General features: G+C 38.7%; 1 protein-coding gene across 1 annotated transcript; it reads right to left on the reverse strand.

Moving 5' to 3' along the window:
• Positions 1–216: 216 nt before the first annotated feature.
• SARC_17209 (hypothetical protein) lies at positions 217–783 on the reverse strand (the record flags this gene model as incomplete). Its single annotated transcript, XM_014288694.1, has 3 exons — positions 217–342; positions 486–650; positions 763–783. Coding segments are annotated over 3 exons (312 nt in total), but the record flags the coding sequence as incomplete, so codon positions are not given.
• Positions 784–991: the final 208 nt, after the last annotated feature.

Genomic DNA, 991 nt, shown 5'->3' on the forward strand with positions numbered 1-991 from the left:
TACATACATACATACATACATACATAAATACATACATACATACATACATACATACATACATACATACATACATACATACATACATACATACTTACTATGTAAGTATGTATGTATGCATTCATGCATGTATGTATGTATATATATGTACGTATGTACGAATGAATATATATATATATATATATATATAAAGGCCATTGAAGAGGTAGTACCACTTACCCCGGTGTAGTGACGTACTAATCGTGTGATGTCGGCCTTCTGCGTAGGTGAACACCGGCAGCACACCACAGAGGGTGCTTTGACCGCTGCGATGATAAACTCACTCTCAAAGTTTTCCATACAAAGCTGTTATGGGAATTTGTATGTATGTGAGAAGAGATGATTTCTGAGGACACTTAGCTGGACTAACGTTTTGTTATTTACGTAACTGAAAATGTTTAAGACTATACTTGACTATTTACGCCTGATTCCGACAGTACATCTCTTACCTTTAGTGAATCCCCGTCGATAACCAGAGCACAGTCGCGTTTCTTCTTGAACGCCGCTAGCTCAAATCTGGCCTCTCTCCTAGTATCAACTTCGATGGGCAAAACAAAATATTTGAATCGTGGATTAGTACTGAGTTTATGATACAGCACAGTTCCTGGTTTCAACTGCCATGAACAATCCAGTGACACAAGAGCCAGAATGACAATATAATGGTGAGACACACATTGCGGATGGCAGTGTAGGGTGTATGATAGTCAAGCTAGTAGCAGGAAGTACCCGACCGCATAGATGTTTCATATTCACAGCAACTAGGTTTTTCAATACATTGCTGCTGCATGGAAACCCAATCAATAATAGAACAGAGGAGCTCATTTCACCGAGGCATAAGCTCTGCTGCTCATCATCTCTGAACCATCATGCCGGCTATGAGCATGCATTCGTATCGCTTGCTCTTATCGTATAGCTATACCTATCTATTTATCTTTGTATATATAAGTTATATATA

The sequence above is a fragment of the Sphaeroforma arctica genome (genome assembly GCF_001186125.1).
Source record: "Sphaeroforma arctica JP610 unplaced genomic scaffold supercont1.10056, whole genome shotgun sequence".
NCBI classification, from domain to species: Eukaryota; class Ichthyosporea; order Ichthyophonida; genus Sphaeroforma; species Sphaeroforma arctica.